General features: G+C 43.0%; 1 protein-coding gene across 2 annotated transcripts in view; it reads right to left on the bottom strand.

Annotated features, from left to right (window-relative positions):
- The window catches only part of TNRC6C (trinucleotide repeat containing 6C), a 110,865-nt gene that overhangs the window by 55,746 nt on the left and 27,916 nt on the right, over nt 1–27,203 (bottom strand). Inside the window, exons 3-4 of one of the 2 annotated variants that reach the window (XM_011954117.1) lie at nt 26,277–26,603; nt 6,120–8,720 (exon numbers count right to left, since the gene is read on the bottom strand). In XM_011954117.1, coding sequence (XP_011809507.1) covers nt 6,120–8,502 — 2,383 coding nt within the window. In that variant the 5' untranslated portion in view covers nt 8,503–8,720; nt 26,277–26,603. The remainder of the gene's footprint in view (nt 1–6,119; nt 8,721–26,276; nt 26,604–27,203) is intronic. The other variant, XM_011954035.1, reaches the window with a different exon arrangement.

Below are 27,203 nucleotides of genomic sequence, written 5' to 3'. Positions count from 1 at the left end.
TGAACCAGGTCCAGACAATCCAGTTTAGGAAGCTATACTGCATTTCCTAAAATACTATGTTTTCCTCAGGCTCACAGAAAACTAATTAATATCAACAGGACAAAAATGACTATACTGTAGCATTCGCTCCTTTAAAACAACACACACACAAAATATGTAATTCAGAAATCATATTTTATAAGATAGGAGAGATCAATACCCTTAAGTGGTAATGATCAACAACTTAAAACCCAAACTCTGACATAAAAATTCTATAAATTCAGCATAGGTCAACAGCAAAATTGCATAAAACCTAAAAACAACAACTTTAAAAATAGCACAAATTTCATGAGGTAGAAGGCTTCTGTCTGGGAGTCCCAACAGCTACGGAAAGCTGTGCAGGCATTCAAGCCAGTGGGCAGCACGGCCTGGCAGGTGCTGAGACTGCTGCTGCCCTTGCTGACCCTGACTGCCCAGATGGCACAGTCCCCAGAGAGGAGGGCAAGGGGCTGCCACCGGCGGTAGTGCCACTCCTGCATGCTGCCACCTCTATGAAGGGAACTGGTGTGGAACTGTTAATTCTACAGCCTCAAAGAATAGCTTGGTCTGAGAAGCTTGGAGAGTGAAAGGCTATGATTACTTGTAATTCTTAAGTAATCATACTTATGATTTTTGCTCTCACTGCAAAAGAAGGCTTGGTTCATGTCTGAGACTTACACATCACAGGTAATACAGGGCAGGAATAATATTCAGTGTAGCCACTTTACGCCAGAGATAGAAAAACAGACTGTTATAAATGAAAAAAATGAATAATCCCATATGTTGTGCAATATACTAAACTTGACATACTTTCAGCATGTGAGCACACTTCTACATGGAAAAAAATTTGTGTAACTTTGTCTGTTAATTGGTAAAACTAGATTTTCAACTGCTCCTATAATACTGCTACAACTACAAAGAGTACACACATGCACCGGCTGCAAGAGTTGCAGGGGAGAACAGAGTACAGCAACACTGTTAAGGTGTAGCAGTTACAGCACATTTTCCTTCTTTATATTTGGTGATAATATGCGCAATTTGTTTAAAAAACTATAAATATTTTTCATGTAAAAGATAATTATTTTGGCTCTTTTAACTGAACAAGAATGCCTTTTTCGGAGTGAAGCTCCCATGTTTTAGCTACTAAAAACGAGTTAAAAGTAGTTTCTGGGCCGGGCACGGTGGCTCACGCCTGTAATCCCAGCACTTTGGGAGGTCAAGGCTGGCAGATCATGAGGTCAGGAGATTGAGACCATCCTCGCTAACACAGTGAAACCCCATCTTTACTAAAAATATAAAAAAATCAGCCAGGCGTGGTGGCAGGCGCCTGTAGTCCCAGCTACTCTGGCGGCTGAGGCAGGAGAATGGCGTGAACCCGGGAGGCGGAGTTTGCAGTGAGCTGAGATCGTGCCACTGCACTGCAGCCCAGGCAGAGAGCAAGACTCTGTCTCAGAAAAAAGAAAAAAAAAAAAAAGTAGTTTCTGGGCTGGTCATGGTGGTTCATGCCTGTAATCCCAGCACTTTGGGAGGCTGAGGTGGGTGGATCACTTGAGGTCAGGAATTCCAGACCGGCCTGGTCAACATGGTGAAACCCCATCTCTACTAAAAATACAAAAATTAGTCAGGCATGGTGGTGCTCGCCTGTAATCCCAGCTACTTAGGAGGCTGAGGCAGGAGAATCGCTTGAACCCGGGCGGTGGAGGCTGCACTGAGACGAGAGCGTGCCACTGCACTCTAGCCCAGGCAACAGAGAGAGAGAGACTGCCTCAAGGAAAAAAAAAAAAAGTAGTTTCTGGCCAGGCATGGTGGCTCACACCTGTGATCCCAACGCTCTGGGAGGCCAGGAGTTTGAGACTAGCCTGGGCAACACAGCATGACTCTGTCTCTAAAAGAAAAAGTTTCTAAAGATAACATATCCTTAGATATCCTCCAACGGGGAGATCCTCCAACAAACGCAATATGGTTCTAACCTCTGTAGGGTGTCATGGATATAATATTTTCCATACACATTACACATCTGAGACTTCACCATCTCCCTCCCACATATGTACCCTTGGAGAGCTACTTAATCTCCCAGGTCTCATTTGTAAAATGAGGCCCAAGGAGCTGTAAAGATTCAATGAGATGATCCATAAAAATGTTCCATACGTGACAGCCAAGCATGGCCAGACCACACTTACTGCAAGACTCCAGTGCCAGGCACAGGGCCCTCCATAGCTTGAGCTCTTCCAGGAATTGACACTCAAATTGGGACTATCCACTAAGGGTAGATGGGACATGCAAGCCAATTTAAAATAGTCATGGGCTGCATAATGACGTTTTGGTCAACCGACTGCATAGATGACAATGGACCCTAGGATTATATATAACGGAGCTAAAAATTTCCCATCACCTAATGATGCTGCACCCATCATAATGCAGCGGAATGCATTTCTCATGTGTTTGTGGTCATGCTCGTGTACATGAACCTACTGTGCAGCCAGTCGCAGCAAGGTCTAGCACACACAACCGATGATGCTAATACAGGACTATGTCACCAGTTTGTGTCTTTACTGTACTTCCTGTTACTGCATCTCCAATGGGACAATGTATGGAGGTGGCCAACAGTGATACTGAAGATCCTGGTCCTGTGCAGGCCTAGGCTAATGTGTGTGTTCGTGTCTTAGTTAACAAAAAAGTTTAAAAGGTACAAAAACAAGCTCATAGAATAAGAGTATAAAAAATACTTTTGTACAGTTGTACAATGTGTTTGTGTTTTAAGCTAAGTGTTCCTGAAGAAAGAAAGGCATCTTTTAATAAATGTAGTGTGGCCTAAGTGCACAGTGTTCACCAAGTCTACGGCAGTCTCCAGTGGTGTGCAGTAGTCTCCCATGGTGCACAGTGGTGAACTGTACTTTGCAGTGATGTACAGTAGTCTCCAGTGGTACAAAGTAGTCTGCAGTGGTGTAGAGTGGCGTATAGTAGTGCAGTCTGCAGTAGTCTCCAGCAGTGTACAGTAGTTTGCAGTGGTGTAGTTTGCAGTAGTGTATATTAGTTTGAGTAGTCTGCAGTAGTGTACAATAGTCTGCAGTGGTGTATACTCGTGTACAGTAGTCTGAAGTGGTATACAGTAGTGTACAGTAGTCTCCAGTAGTGTGCAGTAGCTCCAGCAGTGTACAGTAGTTTATAGTGGTGTATAGTAGTTTGCAGTAGTCTGCAGTGGTGTATAGTAGTGTACAATAGTCTGAAGTGGTATACAGTAGTGCACAGCAGTGTGCAGCAGTCTCCAGCAGTGTACAGTAGTCTGCAGTAGTGTCCCAGGCCTTCACATCCACTCACCACTAACTCACTGACTCGCCCAGAGCCACTCCCAGTCCTGCAAGCTCCACTCACGGTAAGTGCCCTATACAGGTGCACCATTTTTAATCTTTTATACCATATGTTCCCTTTCCATGTTTAGCTATGTAAATACTTACCATCGTGCTACAACTGCCGACAGTATTCAGTACAGTAATATGCTGGGCAGGTTGGTAGCCCAGGAGCAATGCCTGTACCACACAGCCTAGGTGAGTAGGAGGCTATGCCACCCAGGTTTATGTAACTATACTTTATGTTAACACAATGCTGAAACTGTCTGATGACACATTTCTTAGAATGTATCACCACTGTGAAGCGATGCATGACCACATTAACTCTGTTCCTGGAGCTTTTTGTTGTTGTTTAAAGAAATGGGGTCTTATTATGTTGCTCAGGCAGGCTTTGAACTCCTGGGCTCAAGCCATCCTCCCACCTCAGCCTCCCAAGTAGCTGGCATTACAGGTGGGGGCTCTCAGATCACTTTCCGCATACCTTTACTATAATGCTAATTCAACTCTATTAAATTTGATATTACTGGCCTGTCCCACCAGACTATTCCTTACTTAGGAAGAATCTACTTTTTCTTTTTCTTTTTTTTTGAGACAGAGTTTCGCTCTGTCGCCCAGGTTGGAGTGCAATGGCCCCAACTCAGTCCATTGTAACCTCCGCCTCCCGGGTTCAAGCAATTCTCCTGCCTCCACCTCCTGAGAAGCTGGGATTATAGACATGCACCACCACGCCCGGCTAATTTTGTATTTTTAGTAGAGACGGGGTTTCACCTTGTTGGTCAGGCTGGTCTCAAACTCCTGACCTCAGATGATCTGCCTGCCTTGGCCTCCCAAAGTACTGGGATTACAGGCGTGAGCCACCATGCCCGACCTAATCTTATTTTTCAAATCCCTTCATTTTCCTTCTTCCTGCTTCTCCTTATCCTCCCAAGTACTTTATAAAATGTAAGGGCCTAGAAATATTAGTCATATATTAGTAAAAAATTGGAATAACAAATTCAAGTACTCCAAGGAACCAGTCAGTTAACGTAAACAGGTCCAGTGTAAGAACAGCAGCACAAGCCTGATGATGCTCAATGGCTACTGATCAAAAGCCTCAGTGCTGGGAATCATCAGGGGTCGGGGGGCAATGTAACATTGTATGGAGAGAACGCACAGGCCCTTATGAAGGCAAGTGGCTCTGACTGACTGTTGCCATGTGAATCCAATGTGTCAGACTTTTCAGGTTTCCAAATGAAGCCAGAAATCTGGAATTTAATATAAAACATCTGCATTAAAAAATGTCAATTCACAGAGAAAATGTGGGCCAAAAACGCATATTTGTGGGACTAGGTGCAGCCCATGGACCGCTGGCTTTTGACCTCTAGTTTAGTGACATTGATGTGTTAGGTGGAGGCTAAAACTGTCTTGAGGATCCATAAAGGACTCCTGATGTGGCAACCTCACTGAGGTACAAGCGAACCACCAAGCAGTCTACGAGGAGGCTGGAGGGCCCAGCTGGTGGGCCAGGGGAGGTCCTGTAGGGCAGTCATAATTGAATTAATGTAGCAAGCAGGACAGTCTCCTGTTGAACGCTTATGACAAAAACCAAAAAGGTGCCCAAATGCCCAGGCTGCCCTACACAAGATGGTGATTCCCCAACTCCACTGGTCCCCAGAGTGCAGACCTTCCAGGCTTGCTGTTTCCTCCCCTGCACCATCACCACCCAACACTATGTATATACTTTAATTCATGTGCTGTTGCCTCCCTCACTAGATCTAGACCCCACCATGGCAGGGTTTTGACTGTTTTGCTCCCTGCAGTTTACCCAGCTACCAGGGCACAGCCTAGAACGTGGCAGGTCCCAATAAATTCACTGGTGATCTCTGGGCCCTGACATTGCCCAGCAAATCTCCAGGGGCCCCAGTCAAGTCAGTTCTCTGTTCCTGTTCTCTACATGGGCTAATGCACGCTCCCCCTCTACTCATGCCGCTGCTCCTAGCCAGCCCTCCTCCACTCTGGGCTGGTATCCACACTCCCAGAGGGAAAAGAACCCCAGAAGGTGGCCTTGGCCCTCTGGCCATGACAGCCTGGCCCACCTGTGCAGCACTTTTTCCTGCTCCTTGCTTCACAAGATGGGTGAAGTGCCCTTGTCCTGCTGGATGCAGGGATCTCTTCCCTCTTCACTCATTCTCATCTCCACTTGTTCCTTTCTAACAGCTCTGAAACATGCTCACGACTTTGCCACCTTAAAATCTCTCTGCTCTGGACCTCGCCCCTCTGGCTGAGAACTGGTCTTCCATATCTGGGACCTTTTATTGTCCCCACCGGACACAGCGGGCTCTGAGCCTCCTGCTGTGCTCATGGGCATGCCGGTGAACTGACACAGTCATCTGCACACTTGCCCAAGTTCTGAGCCGTGTCTATCCTATCTTCTTCTTTGCTCCTGTATCCAAATCGTTACAAAATCTTGGAATCATGCACTGTCATTGCCTTCAAATCCATCGTCTCCACCCCAGGCCACCACTGCCACCACCCAAACATTCGCTTGATGTTCTACTGAGTGTGCTTAATATATTTTTTTCTTGAATAGAAAACCACCAGAGGATCCTGCTTTGCTCTCACTGGATAATCTTTAGAAACAATATTGCAGGGTGATAGGGAACTGAAATTATTTTAATGCTATCTGCTATTAAAAAAAACACTACTCAGACTATTCATGAATATATAATGAGAATAAGTTTTTTTTTTTTTAACTTGTAAAGAAACATGAAATACCTTTCATACCTGGACCGAGCAATGGTGATCGATTCAGCTGAGTACTGGCCTGGTGCGGTGGTGGAGTCTCGACCCTGTGTGTGGTGTTGCTCGTGGTAGTGGTGGTGGTGGTGGTATTGGTCGTGGTACTGCTCTGGATGACCGGGTTGTTTCTATCCCACATGTTTACAGTTTTATTGTTATAGTTGCTTGGGTCCCCCCAAGCTGAGGTACCATCATCAATTTCCATTTTGCGGCGAATGGATGGTGGAGAGGGTTCTTCCCAGCCAGTTGCCTCACTGCTGTCCTTCTGTTTGACTGGTACTGGCCCCCCGATCCACCCTGTTCCTGTCTGTTTCACAGAAGCAGCTCCTCCCCAGTTACTCACATTGTTGTCTTGGGGTTTGCTAGCCCAGTTCTGTTGGGGGCCAGGTTTTAAAGTCTCCCCCCAGTTTGTACCTGGATTGGCCTTTGTATTTGTGCTGTTGCCCCAGCCACTGCTCCCAGATCTCGTGGTGTCATTCCAACCAGACCCTGACCTATTACTGTCAGCATCCCACCCAGATCCATTTTTTTTCCCATCCCCTAAGTGTCCAAGGACAGACGATGAATCTGCCCAGTCTCCCCCTCCGGCACTCCAGGCTGGATTTGATCTTTGTCCATCTCCCCAGTGTTGGGATTTGGGCTTTGGAGGCTCACCCCAGGTGGGTGACTTGTCCTCCTGATTTGCGGCCCCACTCCAAGCATGGCCACTCTTGGCAGCAGCAGCAGTACTAACAGCAGTAGAGCTTATCGAGTCCCCCCAAACCCCCGGGCCACTTGGCGCTTTGTTGTTGCTGTCTCCCCAACCTGTGTTTGCTGGCACAGCGGCAGGTGGCGCATTGACCCACCCAGATACTGAAGAGGTATTTGTACTGTTCATGATGGACCCATCGTTCTTCCCCCCTGAGTTTGAAGGCTGAGTAGCTGCACAACCCCAGGCCTCTGTCCCATTGTCATTTTTCCTTTCAGACCTAGGGGATTCTTCAAATTCCCAGGCAGTGTTTTGCTTTACAGGAGTCTGTCCCCAACCAGTATTAGATAGAACTCTTGGGTCAAGATCATTCCTTGGCAACTGGATGTGCCCTTGGTCTACAATCCCTTTATCTCGCCTTCGGCCTTCTCCCGTTCCTTCCTTCCCAGTGCTTCCTTCATTGTGGTTGCCAGAACCATCACTACTTCCTTCACTTGCTGTAGTTCCAGAAGATGCCGCTTTGGCCCAGGAGTTCATGTGTTCACCACCAGGCTGCACGGTAGGGTTCTGGCTGGTGACACTAGGACTCTCCCACCCTGTTGATCCTTTCCCATTGATGTCACTATTGGAATGCTGGTTTGGGGGCTTTCCCCATTCCCCATTCACACCGTTAGAGGTGCTTCGGCTGGGGTGGCCCCAAGCTCCCGAATGGATATTACCAATGCTATTGTTGCCATTGCCCCTTCCCCAGGCGAGTATTCCAGGACCAGCAGGAGGTCCTGAATCCCAAGCATTTCCTCCATTTCCTTCCTTTTGCACAGCACTGCTGGATCCGTTTTGTTTAGCACTTAATGCTGAGTTCACAGTGTCTCCATTCCCCTGACTGAACCCAGAATTGCTATTTCCTGTGGCAGGGTTACCTGGGGACAGTCCCCATACAGAATTGCTTATTCCTTCAGCACTGCCCCCACTGACTTGAGAAACTGATGATCCGTTAGCACCAGGAAGGCTTTGCAGGTGGGGCGGGATGATGGCCCCCATACCAACAGCCATGCCCCAGTTTGGCAGTCCATTTGTCTGCATTGCATTGATAGGGTTGGGTGAAGAGTTCATGGGGTTAGTGTTATTTGGTCCATCAGTGTTAAGGTTCTGAGGTTGTGCGCTGAAAGACACATTCTGAGAAGTGGACGTTTGTGGTTCTGTGCTCTCTTGCGGCAGCAAGTTTCCCCAAGCACCTAAAGTGCCTGTTGGGTTCCCGTTCTGGTTTTGACCTATGGCACTGACTGGACTGCAAATACTGGAAGGGTTGCCTGTCGTCACGGTTCCTTCATGTCCAAGTACAGGCCAGGCAGCTGGGTTGGCATTAGGATTAAGGTTAAGATTAATGCCAGCATTGGAGTTGGAAGCACCCCAGCAATTCTGACTTCTCCCATCTCCAATCATAGTGTCCATTTTTCCATCCCCACCACTGACAGAGCAGTGAGCCAGGCCAGAGCTGGAGCCTGTGGCTACACCCCACACTCTGGCCGCACTTCCATTACTGTTTGCTCCCCCTGCTCCAAGGGCACTCTGATTAGAAGGGCTTTGGACGAGTGCGCCATTGGTGCCATTATTGCCATTTGTCTTCTTGGTATGTCCAGTGAAGTTGCCCTGGGCACTCCCTGTAGCCATGCTACTGTTCTCTGAGCCACAGTTGGAGGCAGAGTCAGTGTCTGTAGTACATTCTGAGGCAGATTCAGTCTCTGTTCCTGTGATGGAAGGCCACGCCTCCTTGTCAGTCCTATCTATTATCACTTTATCCCAGCTGCAGTTGGCTTCGCTTCTGTAAGTAGGCTGCTGTCCCCAGTGGGAATTTTCATAATGATCTGCCAATCCACTATGACTGAGATCTGAAAAAGATGAAACAAAATTCAAAATTAGATTTTCTACCCATTTGTCAATGAATCAACTGTTAACTAGTCTTTGGGGAAGCTCTTTATTTCAAGTCTTCAAATCTGAATGACAAGCACTAAAAAATGACTTAAAGAAAAAAGCTATTTGTCTTCTTAATAGATCCTATTTTAAAAAGCATTAATGTTTTTAAAATTATATCAATTCTTACCACTACACCATACTATTATTCCCCCTGGAGAATATTCACAATGCACATTAGCACATCAGCATCTCTGAAAGCATCTGTAGTAAAGCCAGCTCTGAAAGATACATGACTTTGCAACTCCTATAAATATAGAGACTGAGAAATGCTGGCAATGACAGTAAGTTCATGTGGAGTTTTGAATAAAGCTTGTAGTTCTCTTTAAGATCTCTAATTAGATTACAGTATTATATAGAGGCGAAACATGGCTTTCAGTTGGAAAAAATTGTAAATTGCGTTGCAGAATCATAACAGAACCAATATTTGGGGTGGGGGAAGTGGTGACAGAAGGAAAGAGAGAAAAGACAAGGAGACAATGCTGTCTTATGTTATCAAAAATACTAACGATAAGAAATGTTTAATGAGATGTATACTACTTTATCTGATCTTATCTGCAATTTGGTTTATCACTGTCTCCTGCACATTCATAAAAAAAAAAAAAAATCTGTAGCTCAAGGACATCACTAAAAAAAAAAGAAGAAAAAGAAGGAAAAAGAATCTCAGCCCTACAGGTGCTATCTTTTGGATCTCTAAGGATTCCCTCTATCTTTGTTTTCTATTTCTTTAGAGTCTTTTCTTTGGAGACCCCTAGAATAACTACATATGTCATCTTCTTATAGTATTTAACTCTTCGGGGCCTTTTAAAGAATCCCTTGTTTGGATCTGCATTTTATTTCCTATGACTTTAATAATTATTTGAGTATTTCCAACATCACAGTCAAACTTATATTCCAATCAACTTTTTGGCAGACTTTATTCAAAGTATGTATCACTCAAAAATAAAGTAAAAGAGATGTTAAAAAATCATTTAACCTAAATATACAACAAACCACATATATGATTTAGAAATCCTTGGTGAGTTTCTCTAAATACTACAATATACAAATAAATTGCAATAAAATATCTTCTTCTCTTTTAGAACCTTTTAATTATGTTCTCTTCAAATTTATTTTAACAAGAAAAATCTTATAGACAGTTAAAACATGAACTTCCCAAATAAATTCTCTTTCACAGTTTGATGTAAAGGAAAAAAAGGAAGTGTGTAAAAAATTATCATTATCATTAGAAAGACCATACTAAAGCTAATATCAACCTAAAAGACATTTTTATTGCTTGATTTAAGAGCAATGTAATGATTTTATAATTATGCTCTAGGTGATTTCAAAGTAGGTATGTAATTCCAGGTGAAAATTACAAGGGAAAAATGAAGACAGGCAACAGAAAACTTTAAATGTTGAAACTGCTATAAAATGACTAGGTTCTTTTCACTGCCAAATATTAGGGGTTGGCTCTATAACCCTGGTTTATGACAATTTGGTTTCGTACATACTCGAAAAACTATCTAATATAATAACTGACTAAAGAGATAAATGAGCCATTCCTCATTTAACACAGAAAATAAGACCAAGTTAACACACAGAGATTATGGCTTGTTGCCAGCAAATATTGTCACATTTCATTTTAACACCAGTTTGGGTTTCCTCAGGGACGGGTTGTGCCATAAGGCAGGCTGCTTTTTGACTAGGACAGCACTCACTGTAACCCACACCCACAAAGCAGGGGGTTAACAACCGATGCATTCTTTCCCATAGTGAGTTGCCATTTGAATACACAGTATTATTGGTTCCATTCCACAACAGTCTCACTGTAAAATGATCTGCCCTCTGTTAATGGTCTACTCCGAGGAATTGAGGATTGCTTGGCCCCCAATTTGACAGGTTCACACTCAGTTACATGACAGGTTTGAAAGAAGGATAGCATTCTAAGCTGGTGGCTAATAAATGCTGTTGGACAACTGTCTAGCCACATGAAATGAAAGTAGATCCCTTGTATCGTATACAAAAATATATTCTAGATAAAGTAAAGAGCTAATTAGGAAAAGCAAAACTTCTTAAAGCTTACTAAGGAAACACAGGAGACCATCTTTATGACCCTGGACATTGTATCTTCTTATAGAAGACATGAAATATATAAGACATAAACAGGTGATAAATTTGACTATGCTAATATTAAAAACATCTATTTAACAAAAGATATCATATAATGAAAGCTAAAAAAACAAGCCACAGCAGGAAGAAGATACAACAGATAATGTATGGTTATCAGATTAAAGAATTCCCAGCCAGGCGCAAGGGCTCTCGCCTGTAATCCCAGCACTCTGGGAGGCTGAGGCGGGTGGATCACCTGAGGTCAGGAGTTCAAGACCAGCCTGGCCAACATGGTGAAACCTTGTCTCTACTTGTACAAAAATTAGCTGGGAGTGGTGGTGCATGCCTGTAATTTCAGCTACTCGGGAGGTTGAGGTAGGAGAATCACCTGAACCCGGGAGGTGGAGGTTGTAGTGAGCCGAGATTGAGCCACTGCACTCCAGCCTAGGCAACACAGTGAGACTCCATCTCAAAAAAAGAACAACAAAAAAAAAAGAATCCTAAAAATCAGTAAGAAAAAGGCCAACAACTCAATCAGAAATGGGAAAAGGACAGGAACAGGCAATTTAAAAAAGAGAAAACTCATAAGCCATTAACATATGAAAAAATAATCAACCTCATTAATAATTAAGAAATGCACTTTAATGTCACACTCTAGATGAAAATGACACAACACTATGATTTTTGAATTGTGGTTCCCTCTGGGGGTGGGATGGGGACCAGAACGGAGTTGGAGGGTGATACCTGTAACATTTCTAAAACAGAGAGTCCTGAAGCAAATATGGCATGACATTACGTTAAATCTCTATTGTGAATACAGTTATATTATTTTCTGTATACTTTCGTCTATTGAAAAAATATTTTTAAAATTTTTACTTTTTATGCTCAAATGTGATACAAATCAGGTGGCAGAGCAGTCTGATCAAAAACCCATCTGATCCCTGAATTAGGTGTCTAATTTCTGAAGGTGAGTTCCTTGAGGGCATGGCAAATATATTTTTAGTTTTCCATTCAAAATGCTTGCCACATATAGGCAAACAATATATGTTTCCTGGGCAAACAAAACCATAAATGCACAGTGCTACAATCTGAGTTCTAGCTGAAGTCACCAATCAGCTGCACTTGTAGAGCCCAGATTGCTTTGAACAAGCACATCTGTCTTCCGAGGGAACCACTTCCACTACAATGACATCTCCTACTCAGACCTTCCCAGGCTTTGAGGTGTAGATCTCAATTACGCCACAGCAAAATAACCACCAATGGGGCAATACTGGCAGGAAGCAAAGTCACTTCTACAAAGGCCAATATCCATCCCTAACAGCTGAAGTGCCATGAGGATGGCCATATAGGATGCCATAAGGATGAAGTCATGCTTGTTGAGTTTACATACCGGGTATTTCTAGAACCTTTTCCATTAAAACAAGAAACAAAACTTCCCTCTGACTGCCCCTATTCCAAGCACCCTCATGTCTTGACTGGATTACTGTCAATAACTTTCCAACAGGTCTCTACCCATGCCCCCTCCTGTGCCCCCCGGCCCCCCAACAACGTGCCCAACACTGATACAGTGCTCTTTTCCAAATGAATGCCCAGTGGGTCACCAACGGTTGGGTCTCTTTTGAGGCCGCTCATACTATTCTTTCTCTTGCTCTGTGCGCCAGACAGTTCCTCAAGGTGCCATCTGTGTCCTGCCCTCCCAAAGACAGGGCTGTTAAAGGTGCCATCCCCTGCCTGGGCTCAATGTCTATTCTTTTTTCCTATCTCAAATCCATGGACATTTAATTTGGGACATTTTTGTTCCCTAGTTAGGACACCCTCATACATTCATTGTAACAGTCTTCCTTTCAAGTCACTAAGACCAACCAGGGTGGCAAACCATTTCTGTAAAGGGCCTAATAGCCAAAATGTTTCAGGCTCTGTGGGCCATATAGTCTCTGTCATAACTACTCAATTCTGCTGCTGTGGCATAAAAGCAGAATGAGTGTGGCTGTGTGCCAACAAAACTTTATTTCCAAAAATAGGTGGTGGGCCAGATGTGGCTCATGGGCCCAGAGCTTGCCAACTCGATTGAAACAATATTAATGAGTGCCTCCTATGTGCAGCTGCTGTGCTGGGGACAAAGCCATAAACAAGATGAACGGCCTCTTTCTCTCATGGAGCACACATTCTAGTGTGAGTCATCATGTGACTGGCTGGTTCTCCCTCTAGGCTGTAAACACCATGAAGGCAAGGGGTGCCTATTTTGGTCCTATTTTTATTGCCAGTGTTCAGCAGAGTACCTGACAGAGAAGAAGCAGTAAATAAACATCCATTGAATGAATGAATGAATAAATAATTCTTATCAATACTTGAAAGCAGTTTGCTAGTAAATGATGCTTACATTTTCAGTCTTGAAGGTAAAATTAAGATTAAGCTTAGGTTGCCATGTTGACTAGCAACCAACTTAACTGAAGTTATTTGCAAAAATACTGGATTATCTATTCAGAAAAGTTAGTACAAGAGGAACTGACAGTTCAAAATCCTTTTTAGTTAGAAAAAATTACAACTGAGACTATGAATCTCTGTTGAAAACATAGATAGGGTTTGATAATAAGTTACACTACCTCACTCCTAGGTATATACCCAAAAGAAAGGAAATCAGTATATTGAAGAGACAGCTTTGATGTCTGCTGCAGCACTACTCACAACAACCAAGATTTGGAAGCAACCTACGTGTCCATAAACAGATGAATAAAGAAAACATGGCACATATACACAATGGAATACTGTTCAGCCATAAAAAGAATAAGATCCTGTCATTTGCAACAACATGGATGGAACTGGAGGTCACTATGTTAATTAAAATAAGCTAGGCAGAGGAAGACAAGCTTTGCATGTTTTCACTTATTTGTGGGAGCTAAAAATGAACATAACTGAACTTACGAAGATAGAGGCTAGGAAGGGTAGTGGGAGAGTGAGGGTTAGGAAGAAGTGGAGATGGTTAATGGGTACAAAATATAATTAGAAAGAATAAATAAGACCTAGTAATTACCAGCATAACTGGCTGACTATAGCTAAAAATAATTTCACTGTCCATTTAAAAATATATAAAAGAGTATAATAGGATTATTTGTAACACAATGGATAAATGCTTGAGATAACTGATACCCCATTTATCCTGATGTGATTATTACACATTGCATGCCTGTATCAAAATATCTCATGTAACCCATAAATATATATACCTTCTATGTACCCAGAAAAATAAAAACAATTATTAAAAATAGAAGTTTTACTATAGAAGTCAACTTGGAACAATGCTATTTTACTTAAAAAGGAACCAGTGAATCAACTATCTCTTTTCTCCCACCTCTATGGCCTCCTTGCGCTTCTTGGGATAGGCTGCAGCCTCGCGGCCACGCTGTGGCCTGGTACATCTTCTGTCACAGAAGAGGAGCAGGGAGTGTGCCCAGCCAGCCCAGCCCACTGAAGTTTCAGGCTGCAGCTGCTGACATTCCATGTTTGGCTACCATTATGAGACATACTGCCATTCTTTTTTCCTTTTTTCCATACTTTTGCTGCTCTCTTGTTCCTTACTTCTTGGTTCTTCCACCTTATCAAATGGTCTGGCTCTCCAAAAATTAATTTTACTGAAAATTCAATGCAGGTTCATGGAAAAAGAAAAAAGTACCTACCACTTATAAGCTCTCTTTTGAAGGGCAGGCTCTCTGAAAATTATAAATACAAAACTCCCAAACCGGGGACTGTATTGCATACTGAACTAATTAAAATATGCTTTTAGTTCTACTCTATCAAATCTCTGAATGTCTCCTCTTCCTCCTCCTCACCAGCACCACCATCACCATTGTTACCACCATCGCCAACAACACCGTCATTACCACCACCAGCACCACCAGCACCACCACTGTGATCAACACTACCATTATCGTTATCTCCACCGTCATCACCAACTGCATCATCACTATCACTATCGCCAATAGCACCATCATCATCACCACCATTACCCACATATTTGTAATCAGAATACCAGGATTTATTCCAAAAATGAAAATGTAGTCTAAAAAAGTAAACGTCGTTTAAAAAAAAAATCTGTGAAATAACTGACTTTTAAGAGCAGCCATTTTGAAATGAATGAAAACTCTGAAATGAACCAAGATTGAATTCTCTTACAGCTATTCTAGACTCTCCTGTTCAGCACAGGAGCTTTCCAAGGCTAAAATCCATACACCTGACACACAGCAAGACTGAATAGAGTTTATCAATGAAAGTCCTCGTATTCATAAGACATCATATATTTTATACCATTTCGGAGTTTGAAGTATTTCCATACACATCGGCTTAACTGAACCTTACAATGTCAGTTTTATAGATGAAGAAACAGGCTCAGAGAGGCCGAGTGGCTAGGGTTTGTAACTAGTAAGCAGTAAGGAATAAACTGAAATCCGGGTTTTCAGAATATAATCTAGTGCTCTTCCCACCACATCATTCTATTATCAAATAATTCTTCCCCTAAAAAGCCTTAAAAAGAAAAAAGAAATGAAGCTCATGTATAACGTTAAATTCTCTTTTCTTCAGCTGTTAAGTGGTTTACACAGTCTATAAATAGGTGTCTATAAAAATCTAAGCAACATAACTGTCTTAAGTGATTAAATTAAAAAGGATTACATAATAGCATGGTTGAAAGAGAAAAGCTTTCCTTTGTCTTTAAATTCCAAAATGTTAGCATAAAAAGATAAAATTTTCCTGGAAAAGTATTTAATGAAGAGCTTCCAAAAGCTATGGTAAGCAAAATTTTAATGAGGTATGAGATTTAATCAGATAGGAAAGCGTGGACAAGATTTACTCAGAGGCGTGCAGAACGCTTAACTGGTGCTAACGCTGACAAACAGTACACGCGTTCATTCTTTATCATCACAGCCCTTTTAGCTGAAATAATACATTATAGATTATAAAAACTAGTTCCCAATGCTTTCAACAGTTGACAATATACGTTTACTAAGGCTTACTGATACCACAAACCCTTCGCTGCTTGGTTTTCAGGGGCAGGATAAATGCTACAACTGCTTTCAGCTTTTGAAAACCAAAGATGCCTCCCCCTCTACTGCATTTACTGGGTGTAAATATCTCAGGGAGAAAGTACTTTGAATTCAAAATTCCATTGCTGGACAGACTCCCAAACATTTCATCTGTCAACTGCTATAAATACAAGGCATTACGAAACGCAGAACACAGGACAAGATTTATTGGAAACACAAAAAGTGTCCAAAAGAATAAGTTTGTTGCCTTGTGTTTTTCTTCAAAACGGCAGTAAAATGAGATTCCTTCTTCAAGGTTAAGAATCTATTAAGTAAAGAAGGAAACCGGGGGCAAAGGAGGCTTGCTTCCTAATTTGGGAGGGCCTGCCCGTGGCAGCCCGGCAGAGAGAAACCACAGTGGGGAAAGCCATGGGTAAGTCTCTGCTCAGTGCGGCACATCTTTAGCAAGCAGCTCTTTTCCAAGACGCCATTTTATCCAATCTGAATTGCAGCCAAGAGCTTAGGGACGCGGAGCTACCACTCACACGCTGGAATGTTATGTCACAAACGGACTGGTGAGAAGCAGCCACTATGTGTTCCGTGTCTGTTCCGTTTCTTCTGCTCTACGAGGGGCTGACGGGTGAGGAAATACCTGCAGACGGTGCCGCCCAACCCTCCTAGCAGACGCCACCTCGCGTGCACAGCTGCCTCTACTCCTGCATCTAGGCTCGCCTGGCCTCTCGCTACAACATGTCGGCTGGGTACAGCGAGAGCCGCCTCCTGTAGAGCTGCCAGGGAGCTGCCAGGAAGCTCCCGGGGCCAGCCTGCGTCCGGGCCACCCGCGGCCGCAAGCCGGGCAGGGCTGGGCAATGCCCTTTCTACTCCAGGAGGCACCCGAATCATCCCCTTCAACTAGGAGTGGAGGCATGGACGGATGGGATTTTACAGCTTTGATTATCTAATTGCAGCTGACACTAAACCGATCTTCCTTCCTCTTTAAATTCTTTCAATTGTCACAAACATTTTCACTTCAGGACCCAGTTACAATTAGCATCACAGCCACTTTTCTTCTGTGTTTTTGAAAGTCAGCCAAAAGAATAACGGCATTTTGCCTATTGGCTGCAGGCGAATAAACTGCGGCTCTCTCATCCTGCCTTTGTTTTCCGCTCCTTCTTTCTCTCTTTTTCTAAACAACTCCTAAACATTTGGCATGCCAACACTAGCTGTAATATTCTAAATGAGCCCCATATGTAAATTGGCAAGTGTCCAGCTTCTTAATTACTTTCCTGCCTCTATCTAAAAAAAAACTAAGTAGCAAACACTGCCATATATTAATCAAAGCCTCTGTTTATAAATGTACAAAGCAGCCACCAAAACAGTACATTGTTCCGCCTTTGGCACAAGAAGTTATTATTATTATTTTTTGACGATAAAAGCTCTCAAGTGTTTCAAGGTGGAGTTATCCTGCAGACTTGCAGAAACATAATCTGCACTGAACATGACATGATCAGGTAGCATTCTTTGGAATCTCTGGAAATCACTGTACTTACTAATACTCATCTTCTCAGTTAAGATCTGTTGCCATTTGGCTAAATGAACTCCCATCCAAATCAATATGTGAATTTACAAATCTACTTTTCCCTGTATTATTTTATGAGAAGGCCAATGTTTCATTTGCTGGTAATAGTCTATTTCTAAAGAGAACCTGGAATCAGGGCTGGGAGGCACCCTGGCCTGTCTGCCTCGCAGAAGCCCTTCGACCACTGGCAATAACTGTCTGTCTCTCTCTGGCTACTGCCAGTGAAAGGGGTAGGAATAAAAGTTCTTCCAGAAACCTGAAAACCCTGCCCACCACCCTACATTTCCGCCACTCTCGTTCCACCTCTGTCCTCTGGGGCTGCCCAGGGTCAGCGGGGCTCTCAGGCCAGCCCTTTGACAGCTGAAATGCCCACAGGCTCTCCTCCTCTGGGGCTTGTTGTAGGCTCCCCTCTGTTGTTCTCCCAGTCCTTAGAGGGCATTTCTAGGCCTTTATTGCCCTGTCTGCTCTGGATGCCCTGTGTGCAAGCCTGTGTTTCCCATGAGGGATGGCCGCCACAGGATGCTGCCTGAGAAGAGTCACAGCATTAACCACTGGCAGGAGGGTCAGCTGGATGCTAGAGGGTCAGCTGGATGGTAGAAAGCTCCGTTTAGAATTGTTAGCTCAGGCCGGGCGCGGTGGCTCAAGCCTGTAATCCCAGCACTTTGGGAGGCCGAGACGGGCGGATCACGAGGTCAGGAGATCGAGACCATCCTGGCTAACACGGTGAAACCCCATCTCTACTAAAAAAATTCAAAAAACTAGCCGGGCGAGGTGGTGGGCGCCTGTAGTCCCACCTACTCGGGAGGCTGAGGCAGGAGAATGGCGTAAACCCGGGAGGCGGGGCTTGCAGTGAGCTGAGATCCCGCCACTGCACTCCAGCCTGGGCGACAGAGCGAGACTCCATCTCAAAAAAAAAAGAATTGTTAGCTCATTACAAAATTGGTTTCACTTGACTGAATTTCACTTCAACATCAGCATTATCACATATTAAAAGCATCTAGGACTTATTTTTGCATGCAAGTATTAGAAGTCTTGGTTACCTTCTAAAATGGGATACCTGTTAACATCAATAATGCTACAAAACCAATGACGCTTCTGCCCAACGCCCGGGCCAACGTGGGTGACAGCAAGAAGTTGACGCCAAGAACAGAAGGGATGGCTGACCTGATAAGAGGTAGGGAGTCGGGGGGCAAGATTTGAAATTGTTGTTCTGTGAGGACCTGCAGCCTAGCAAAAGTTCACCTGGTTCTCAAACATGGGCTGCTCTTTATCGTCACAGGATACAGTGAGATTGCTGGTCACTGGAAGACTAATGCTATCTACACCTGTTGCCTGTTCTGTAAAAAATACAGTCAACTCTGTTTTTGTCCCTACTGCGTCTTGACACGTTCCAACTTGCCTGTCATTAATTCATGCCACTGGGCAGAGAACAACCACAGAGCATTCAGTCGTCAGTAAAGAGCTGTGCTATAGGTGTTTGCAGGATGTATTCCTGTATCTGAGCAGCTAGGTCATATTACCCAACATTTTGATAAATCCTGCCAAATGCCTGCTTACATTCCGACCAACAGCACAACAGTGTCGCCTTTTCCCACACTCTTGCTGATCGTCTGTGGTGGTTACAGGGTCTTGAGAAGATTAAATGAGTTAATATGTGTAAAGCAATTGGATCTTGCAAATGGTAAGCACTCAATCCATAGTACTGTGTTATTGTAATAGAGGGATATTAACAAGATTTAAAGTTTTGACAATTTGGTAAGTGAAAGTGGTCTATCAATGCTGTTTCCATTTATCTTTTCCCTGATTACAAGGAAATACTCTTTTTATTTTTATTTTTTTGAGACAAGAGTCTCGCTCTGTCCCCCAGGCTGGAGTGCAGTGGAGTGATCTCGGCTTGCTGCAAGCTCTGCCTCCCAGGTTCACACCATTCTCCTGCCTCAGACTCCCGAGTATCTGGGACTACAGGCGCCCACCACCACGCCCCGGCTAATTTTTTGTATTTTTAGTAGAGATGGGATTTCACCATGTTAGCCAGGATGGTCTCGATCTCCTGACCTCGTGATCGACCCACCTCAACCTCCTAAAGTGCTGGGATTACAGGCGTGAGCCACCGTGCCCAGCCACAAGGGAACATTTTCAACATACTTAGGACCCATTTGTGGTAGTTCTATGATCTGCCTGTTCACATTCTTTGCCCATTCTTCTATTGGACTGTTTTTCTTTTGATTTGTAGGAACGCTTGGTATTTTTGAGATATTTGCCTTTTGCTATTTACACTGTAAACATGTCCTCTCAGATTTTATTCATATTTGTGTACAAAAATTTTAAATTTGTATATCCTCAAATCTGTCAGTCTTTCTTTTCATGGCTTATGATTAACATTTTATCCCAATATTTAGAAAACACTCTTAGGTCATCTTTCTGTAGTTCTTATATTTGTCTTGCATATGGCTTTCCAGCACTCAATATTGATCTGAATCACTATTTTCTCAGTGATCTGCAACTCTCCGTGTATACATCTGTTTTTCCCCCTGCTCTCTTTACATCGTAGTTCCTGGATCTGTGTTTACTCCTGCCCTAGAAACACACTGTTAAAATTACTCAAGGATCACAGCTCCCAGTGATAGCTCATTATGCTTTTTCAGTTTTTTGGCCCTTCTATTCACGTATATTCGCTCTTCTAAATGAACTTCAGAATTAGTCTATCAAGTTCCAAAAGCAACTTGTTAGAAGAGCTTTAAATCTGAATTTAATTTGGCTCTATTACCAAAAGAAGCTTTTATGCTGGTTTATTACTACTACTTAGTAATACCAACAGCCTGCTTTTCGAGCCTTAGATCTTCCTGCTGCCCCCCTGCCACAATGAGCCTGCAGCAGTTTCTGAGAGGCTTTAAAATTGCGGGTCTGCGCTTTTCGTGCATGCAGGTCACTTCACCTGCAACGCCCTTTCACCTTCTTTGCCCAGCACAGCTAACTTGAAACTCCGCTCGTATCACCTCCATCGAAAGGCTTCCTTGCAGTCCCCTATCTGTAGTTTGGGTTAGTTGCCCTTTCCATGTGGCACTCTATCCTTATCTCTGTTACAACATGTGGAAGTGGCTGACTTACTTATTGGTTATTCCAAAACACTTCACTCATGAATTGTGCATCCCCAGTGCCGGGTATGTGATGTCTGGTAGGCATTCAACAGATGTTCTGCTCAACGAACAAAAGATGACACACATGACAAAACCACAGTTCTGAAAGGCTAGCATCTTCCTCCCTTCTCAGAGCTGTGCAAGCCGAGTGTGGCACTGCTACCTGAACATTCTCACATAGGAAGAAAAGGAAAAAGAGTGAAAGAGTGTGAAGCTAGTACACTAGTTTGTCTAAGAAATGGCACGACGTGTGGTTGCAATTTTCTATAGAAACAAGCTTGCAGATTAATGTAAATCAAAAGGTGAATTATGACAAAATGTTGCAAGAGCCAGATGAATCTACTGATTTACATCCTGTTAGGAAGCATATGCTATATAAAGAAAAAGAACAATGAAATAAATAACTGTCAGATTAAGTCTCTTTTCTTTTTTTTTTATGGAATCTTGCTCTGTTGCCCAGGCTGGAGTACAGTGGCATGATCTCAGCTCACTGCAACCTCTGCCTCCCAGATTCAAGTGATTCTCTTGCCTCAGCCTCCCGAGTAGCTGGGGTTACAGGTGCCTGCCACCACACCTGGTTAATTTTTGTATTTTTAGTAGAGATGGGGTTTCGCTATGTTGGCCAGGCCGGTCTTAAAACTCCTGACCTCAGGTGATCTACCCGCCTCGGCCTCTCAAAGTGCGGGGACTACAGGCGTGAGCCACCGCACCTGGCCTATGTAAGTCTCTTTTCTAATTTCACCAGTTGCCTTGTACTGTAACAGTATATAAATTTTATCTATACTTACACAGCTAAAAACGCTATAAATTCCATTTTTAACTCTTTAAAAATGTTCCCGTTTCTGCTCCTCTATTGCTTAATTTTATCCATAAATCCTCTCTGTTTATTGCAATGGACACATTAAGTTTTCCATTAGTACAGTACGGGACTATAACATTTACTTCCACGGGAAAGCAGCACAGGCAACTGGTCAAATACTCAGTTACGGGGAAACGAGGATGCCCACAAATCTTCACTGTGCAACTTTTTAAAGCTATGACAAAGGTGACTTGAACTCCATCGATTCCTTCCACGAATACTTTACCTTCTTTAGTTTTTGCTAAACACACTAAAACTTGGGGGGAGGACACAAAGAGTTTACATACTAACACACCTGGGAAAAACACAGAAATCCATGTGCTAAGCTGAAAGAACTCCCAGTTTCACTTTGCTTTTCATTAGAAATGGTGTGCTGTTAAATTCCTAAGGATTCCTCACCTGCCCCCTGCTTGGTTAATTCAGCCTTAGTTCTACTGACCCAGCATTTGTACTTCTGTACTTCTTTTTAATTTAACCTTACAAGTTAGAGCAATGTAATCATGAAAAAAACTCTATTTTTTGTTTTAATGTAGAAGTGACTGTAGGAGTCACTTCTGCATTAAAGTGACAGATACAAGTACAATGAAAATCTATGTATTACTTTTAAGAAAATTTTCAGAGCTTTTATTTCAAACTGTATCTAAAAATACTTTCACTGCAACCAGAAATCTGGTTACTCCTCAGGAATACACTAATACAATTTTACCTGGATATGAATTCATTAAACAACTGTAATATGAAAAAGAGAACTCTAGGACGGACAAGTGAAATTTCAAAATATACACAAATCACAGAGTGATGAGGAAGCTTTACTGCACCGTTTTCGAATTTAGTCAGTTAAAAAATTTGAGTATTTTTTTGAAACAGGTCTTGCTATGTTGTCCATGCTGGTCTTAAACTCCTGGGCTCAAGCGATCTTTCTCCCTCAGCCTGTCAGGTAACTGGGATTTGTAAACACTCTGCTTCACAATGCTGTTTCAAAGATGGGTACATATTTGTTGTATATTTCAAAGTCTCACATTAACAACTATCACCTGTATTACTCAACACTTATTATAAGCAAGGCCTTGTGCTGAATATGAAATAAATACCTCATCTTTAAAATTAGGAATCTCTTCATTTCAAAGATGAGTCGAAAGTGCAGGGAGTGAACGTGATTTAGTCAAGGTCACACAGGAGGTGCTGGGTCTGGAAAGTGGACTGGGCCTGTCTCTTGACCACTTTGCCACACTGCCTCCATGCACGCTGATGCTCACCTACAATCCCTGTGCCAACACCACAACCACATGGGATGGTGTTCCAGAAAGGCCTTCCACTGACAAAATCAAACACAGTCATTGGAATAGTGTCCGAATCAGAAATTTAAGGGCAGGGACCTTAGAGATTAGAGGTCCTGAGAGGTTCAAACCTCTCATTCTAGATGAGAAAGGGAAGTACTAGTTGGTGGCATAGTGAGTTCTAGTTTCCAAGTCCTCACCTACGGTTCAGAGATTTTCCCATTCTGCTTAATCATGGAAAGCTCAGAGACATTATTTATTTTTTCCTGTTGCCCAGGCTGGAGACTTGATCTTGGCTCACTGCAACCCCCAACTCCCAGGCTCAAGCGACTGTCCCACCTCAGCCTCTTGAGTAGCTGGGACCACAGGCACGTGTCACCACGTCTGGCTAATTTTTGTACTTTTTGTAGAAGTGGGGTTTTGCTATGTTACCCAGGCTGGCCTTGAACTCCTGAGCTCAAGCAATTCACCCGCCCAGGACTTCAAAGTGCTGGCATTACAGGCGTTAGCCACCACGCCCGACCTCAAACATTGTCTTCATAGGATATTTCCAACTTAGTTGAAAGGCAAGACTTTTATGACCTAATCAGCAAAAAATATAGGATATATAGTATACAGTAAGTGCAAAGGTGTGTGTTACAAACTGGGCATATTACATCTGTAAGAACAGAATGGAGACAGAGCTGCTTGGGGAAGCCTCATGGGTGCGGGGTGACAATGAACTGGAAGGAAAGCGGGGGTGGGAGGGGCAATTAAGCACGTGTGCATAGGGGGAGGGGACTTGACAGTGAGCATGGCACACTTGTGAGACAGTAAGAAAGCAATCCCAATCATAATAGAAAGTAGGCCATGGAGACCAGGCACGGTGGCTTATGCCTGGAATCCCAGCACTTTTATAGAAAGTAGGCCATGGAGACCAGGCACGGTGGCTCATGCCTGGAATCCCAGCACTTTTGGAGGCTGAGGCAGGTGGATCACCTGAGGTAGGAGTTTGAGACTATCCTGACCAACATGGTGAAACCCCTTCTCTACTAAAAACACAAAATTAGTCATGCATGGTGGTGGCTGCCTGTAATCCTACCTACTCAGGAGGCTGAGGCAGGCAGGATAATCACTTGAACCCGGGAGACAGAGGTTGTGGTGAGCCAAGACTGTGCCATTGCATTTCAGCCTGGGCAACAAGAGAGAAACTCAGTCTCAAAAAAAAAAAAAAAGAAAAAAAAAGGAAAAAAAGAGAAAGTAGGCCATAGAAAGTAGAAGGGAAAAATGATGGGGAGACTCAGCTATGAAGGGCCTTCACAGCCAGACAGAAAAACGTAGAGTACATTAGTAACTAGGTGACCAGGGCAGGTTTGTGAGGGGGCCCCTCATCAATGAAGGTGATGAGTTAGAAAGATGCATCTGGCTCTGATACCAGAGACTGTTAAGGAAGAGATGAAATTGGTATAAAATGAAGATTTTTTTTTGGGAGTCAAGAATGAATTTCTTATTTTGTGCTCACTACATAGATTGATCAATTTTTTGAGATGCTTTTAATCCATAAAATGATTTATGTTCTTCTATATATTGTATATAAATATACATGTATAGTATATATAGATATATAGTATATAAAAATATATTTTATACTATATATACATATATAGTATATATAGATATATAGCATATAAAAAATATATATTTATATACACACACACACCTTTTTTGAAATGGAGTTTTGCTCTTGTCGCCCAGGCTGGAGTGCAACGGCGCGATCTCAGAGCTGGCTGCAACCTCCACCTCCCAGGTTCAAGCAATTCTCCTGCCTCAGCCTCCCGAGCAGGTGGGATTACAGGTATGCACCAACATGCCCAGCTAATTTGGTATTTTTAGTACAGACTGGGTTTCTCCATGTTGGTCAGGCTGGTCACAAACTCTCGACCTCAGGTGATCCGCCCACCTTGGCTTCCCAAAGTGCTGTGATTACAGGCATGAGCCACCGTGCCCAGCCTACAATATATATTTTAGAAGGACTATGAACTAGGAATATTTCCTTGGATAATGTTATCATATTTACAGACAAATATTTAATGAAAGAATATTATCATAGCAAGATTTTATTGACTTAATTGCTTATTTTCTACTTACCTAAGAAGATACCAGTAACATTCTGCACCAGCAGCATTTGATGAGAACACTGACGCAATACTGTCAACCAATCACATCACAACCAGAACAGGCAGGGCTGTCACATTTCTTATTCAGTTTTTCAAAATAAGCTCCTTAAATTAACACACCAAGCTATTTAGGTCTAACTACAGAATCCTTTTCTCTGTTAAGATTTTCCCAAGGACCATATTGGGAAAGTAGCATGTTTGATTGTAAACGGTTGGCAACTAAATAGATGAGACTATATTCTTGGTCAGTGAATATATTTTATCTTTTCTGCCTTGCTTTTTGGTGACAATCATTGACCTACATCCCTTCTACAAAGTGGTTAGCAGATGAAAGTCCAGGCTATTTGAAGAGACTTGGTAAAGTTGTCTAAAAATATTAGTTCTGACTATACTCCAAAGTCACAGTTCTAAAAAACACTGCTATAAATACTTTTAGGCCATGCTAGAATTAGTCCCCATATTAAAAAGCAGCACATGACAGAAAACAAGAATATGACTTGTGACATGTTTCTTTTAAATTCCAATCTAAGAAGCCTCCTTGCATATCTAATTACAGACCTTAATTTCACAACCATGAGCAGGTAAGTTTCCATTCTAGAAACAGCACCAATTATTAGTTGTTATTTGAAACTGAAAAATTGAAGAATCTAACAGAGAACATGGAAGTTGACCACAAATACTTTGTTCTCTTCCAAAAATTCCTTAAAACTACAGTACATGAATTTTTCAAAAGTACAAATTCATCAAGTCAAGGAGATTGGAAAAGAAGCTGACAGGAAATGAGAGACATCTACATTTTGGTGGTTGGAAAGCAAATAAACAAGTGGTGATTTTTCTTAGGAGCCAAAACAAAGCTAACAACTAGTTACAGGCAAGGAAGCAACAAGAAGCGGGGCTTAGGATGAGGAGATATCAGATAGGCTTGGCTCAATGTGTGTGACTAAGTTACAGTTAGAAACACTTAGTGGAAGGATCGGTCCCTGCAAAAAATGCTTGTGTGCACTCATAAGACAGACTAGGAAATTGAGAGAAAAGGGTTTTACTGAAAAGTTTTCACTGCTGGGTTCTAAAGTATCTGCCTTGATGGGTTCATATGAACTAATGTACAGACCTTTAGTTTCTGATGAAAAATAAGCTCAGCTGAAGTAGCTCATGCCATCTGCAAACTCATGAGCAATAATGTAAATAAACAGAGGGAAAACACAATTAAATTTTAAAACCCACTTGAAATGAAATGAATTTGTCTGTCTCTGTGTATGCAGTGAGTATGGACCAAAATATGTCATTTCTATTGCTCAGCAGCAAAGCTGAAAATAGCAAACAGTTTTCAGATCAAAACAATGTCTCATGTGGTTTTTACCTGGTTGGAGCTTACTGGGATGATGCTGTGTTCCGGCTCCAGGTAGGGGAGGTGGGCTTACCCCTGCAGGCCCAGCACCCTGGGTTGGGCTCACACTGGTTAGAGTCCCCGTAGGCAATGGCTGGCCTCTCTTTAATAGCTGCTTCTGTTCTTGCTGGCGGAAGCGTGGAGGCACCTCACGAGGCAGGTAACGGGATGCAGCTGGCTGCTGGCCACCGGCACATGAACGTTTGCCATTGTTGCTGCTGGAGATAGTGCTGGTGGAAGTACTGGTACTGGTACCGGCAGGTTGGGGCTGGCTTGAACAGGTCTTAGTAGGTTCTGGCACTAAAATGAGCAAAAGGCAAAAGAACCCAAAACTTTAGCTAGACCCCCTTAAAACCCAACCCAGACCAAAGAAACCATAACCAAACACTGAGAAAAAATGACAATGCAGTGCTCTGGAAACAGAACTGGACTGAAGTCTAGAGTTCCTAGTTTTGGAAACAGAGCTGGACTGAAGTCTAGAGTTCCTAGTTTTGGAAACAGAGCTGGACTGAAGTCTAGAGTTCCAAGTTTTGGAAACAGAGCTGGACCGAAGTCTAGAGTTCCTAGTTTGAGACCTAGTTTTGCTATACACAAACTAATCTTGAGCGTTTGAGCCAGCTATTCTTGGGCCTTGGTTTCCTCATCTGCAAAATCAAGGTGATACAGTAAGACTGGAGCAGCAGTTCTCACACTTGGTTTGCATCACAATCACCTAGAGGGCTTATGAGAGCCTAGACACCTGGCGCCCACCTCCAGGCTTTCTGATTCAGTATCAAAAAGCAAGGAGAAACTGGGAATTTGCATTTTTTTTTTTTTTTTTTTTTTAGTGTCAGACGGTGTCTCACTCTGTCACCCAGGCTGGAGTGCAGTGTGGCGCCATCTTAGCTCAGGGCAAGCTCC

Source organism: Colobus angolensis, unplaced genomic scaffold, assembly GCF_000951035.1.
Source record: "Colobus angolensis palliatus isolate OR3802 unplaced genomic scaffold, Cang.pa_1.0 Scaffold1, whole genome shotgun sequence".
In the NCBI taxonomy this organism is placed as follows: domain Eukaryota; kingdom Metazoa; phylum Chordata; class Mammalia; order Primates; family Cercopithecidae; genus Colobus; species Colobus angolensis.
This window is presented reverse-complemented; position numbering and strand designations above follow the sequence as displayed.